General features: G+C 59.5%; 1 protein-coding gene across 1 annotated transcript in view; it reads right to left on the bottom strand.

Annotated features, from left to right (window-relative positions):
* Positions 1 to 32: 32 nt before the first annotated feature.
* Positions 33 to 1,419, bottom strand: part of EMH_0020030 (uncharacterized protein) — a gene marked incomplete at both ends in the record, with an annotated part of 7,225 nt that continues 5,838 nt past the window's right edge. The window contains 3 exons of the mRNA XM_013501477.1: positions 33 to 227; positions 391 to 961; positions 1,241 to 1,413. Coding sequence (XP_013356931.1) covers positions 33 to 227; positions 391 to 961; positions 1,241 to 1,413 — 939 coding nt within the window. The remainder of the gene's footprint in view (positions 228 to 390; positions 962 to 1,240; positions 1,414 to 1,419) is intronic.

Below are 1,419 nucleotides of genomic sequence, written 5' to 3'. Positions count from 1 at the left end.
GTCCCTTGGGTTCGGGCACGCGGGGGGCCTCTTCAGCTGCCGGCTGTCTCTCTTGCTGCTGCTGCTGCTGCTGCTGCTGCTGCTGCTGTTGCTGCTGCTGCTGCTGACGCTGCTGGTTTTTCGAGCATCTCCTTCTTCTCCGTTTTGTGCGTCTTCAGCAGCAGCTCCAGCAGCAGCAGCAGCAGCAGCAGCTGCTGCAGCTGCTGCTGCTGCTGGGGGCAGCCACTCTGGGGCGAAGAGAGGAGGCTGAGGGTTTAGGGCTTCTACCTCTGATGCTCTATCATCTGTACAGTTGGGGTGAGGGTTTAGGTGAGGAGCAGCAGGAAGGGTTTGTAGTGCGTTGCGTGCATGCAGCAGCAGTTCTTTGGGGCTGGCAGGCCCCATCAATACAAGCTTGAGGCCGTTCGCAGCATAGAAGTGGGAGCGCCATACAAACGCAGCTCTCTCTATATCTACATCTGCTGCTAGTACATCTGCCCCTATCTCGTCAACAAACACAAACCTAGGCGAAGCAAAACCCCCCAGAGACTGCTCATGCCGTCCCTCTCCCCCTCCTATTGCTCCTGCTGCACCACTGTCTTCATCCTCCTCCTCCTGCTGCTCTTGCTGCTGCTGCTGCTGCTGCTGCTCCTGCTGCTGCTGCTGCTGCTGCTGGTCTTGCTGCTGCTGAGGAGATGTATGAGAGACAGACAGACGGGGAGACGGGGGCTCACGCGCCAGCTGAAGCGATGTTAAGAAAGGGGCACCAGCAGCAGCAGCAGCAGCTGCTGCTGCTGCTGCTGCAGGAGAAGACTGCTGCCGCTGCCGCTCCTTCTGCTGCCGCTTCCACTGCTTCTGACGCCGCCGCCAGCCCCGTACGTCCTGGGAGCGCCACTGAGCGGCCCGCAGCGCATGCAGCAGCTCCAGCCCCAAACTGTGCACTCTATTGAAGCGGTGGTGCGGGTTCAGCTGCAGACACACACTGCAACACATGCAGCAGATATATGCACAACAGCAGCAGCAAAAACAGCAGCAGCAGCAGCAAAAACTGCAGCAGCAGCAAAAACAGCAGCAGCAGCAGCAGCAGATATACAACAACACATCTGCACCAACAAGGGAGCGGCAGATGCAGCAACACGACCCAAGTAAGACCATCAGTACAGTAGCAGCAGCAGCAGCAGCAGCAACAGCAGCAGCAGCAGCAGCAGCAACACCAGCAGCAGCAGGAGCAGCAGCAGCAGCAGCACGAACCACGTGGCACTTGAGGAGTGCGTTGCGTCTACACTGGTAGTCTGCTGCGCACTTCTGCTGCAGCACGTGCTGCAGCTGCTTCAGCTCCAGCAGGGCCCCCTCTATGTCGTTGTCACAAAACACAGGAGAAGAGAGGGCCTCCCCCAGCCCCCGCAGCGCAGCACTGAGGCCCCCAGCCGGCACCTGTAT

The sequence above is a fragment of the Eimeria mitis genome, genomic scaffold (assembly GCF_000499745.2).
Source record: "Eimeria mitis Houghton genomic scaffold, Emh_scaff695, whole genome shotgun sequence".
Classification (NCBI taxonomy): Eukaryota; Apicomplexa; class Conoidasida; order Eucoccidiorida; family Eimeriidae; genus Eimeria; species Eimeria mitis.
The sequence above is the reverse complement of the archived record's forward strand: the minus strand, read 5'-3'. Positions and strand labels throughout refer to the sequence as shown.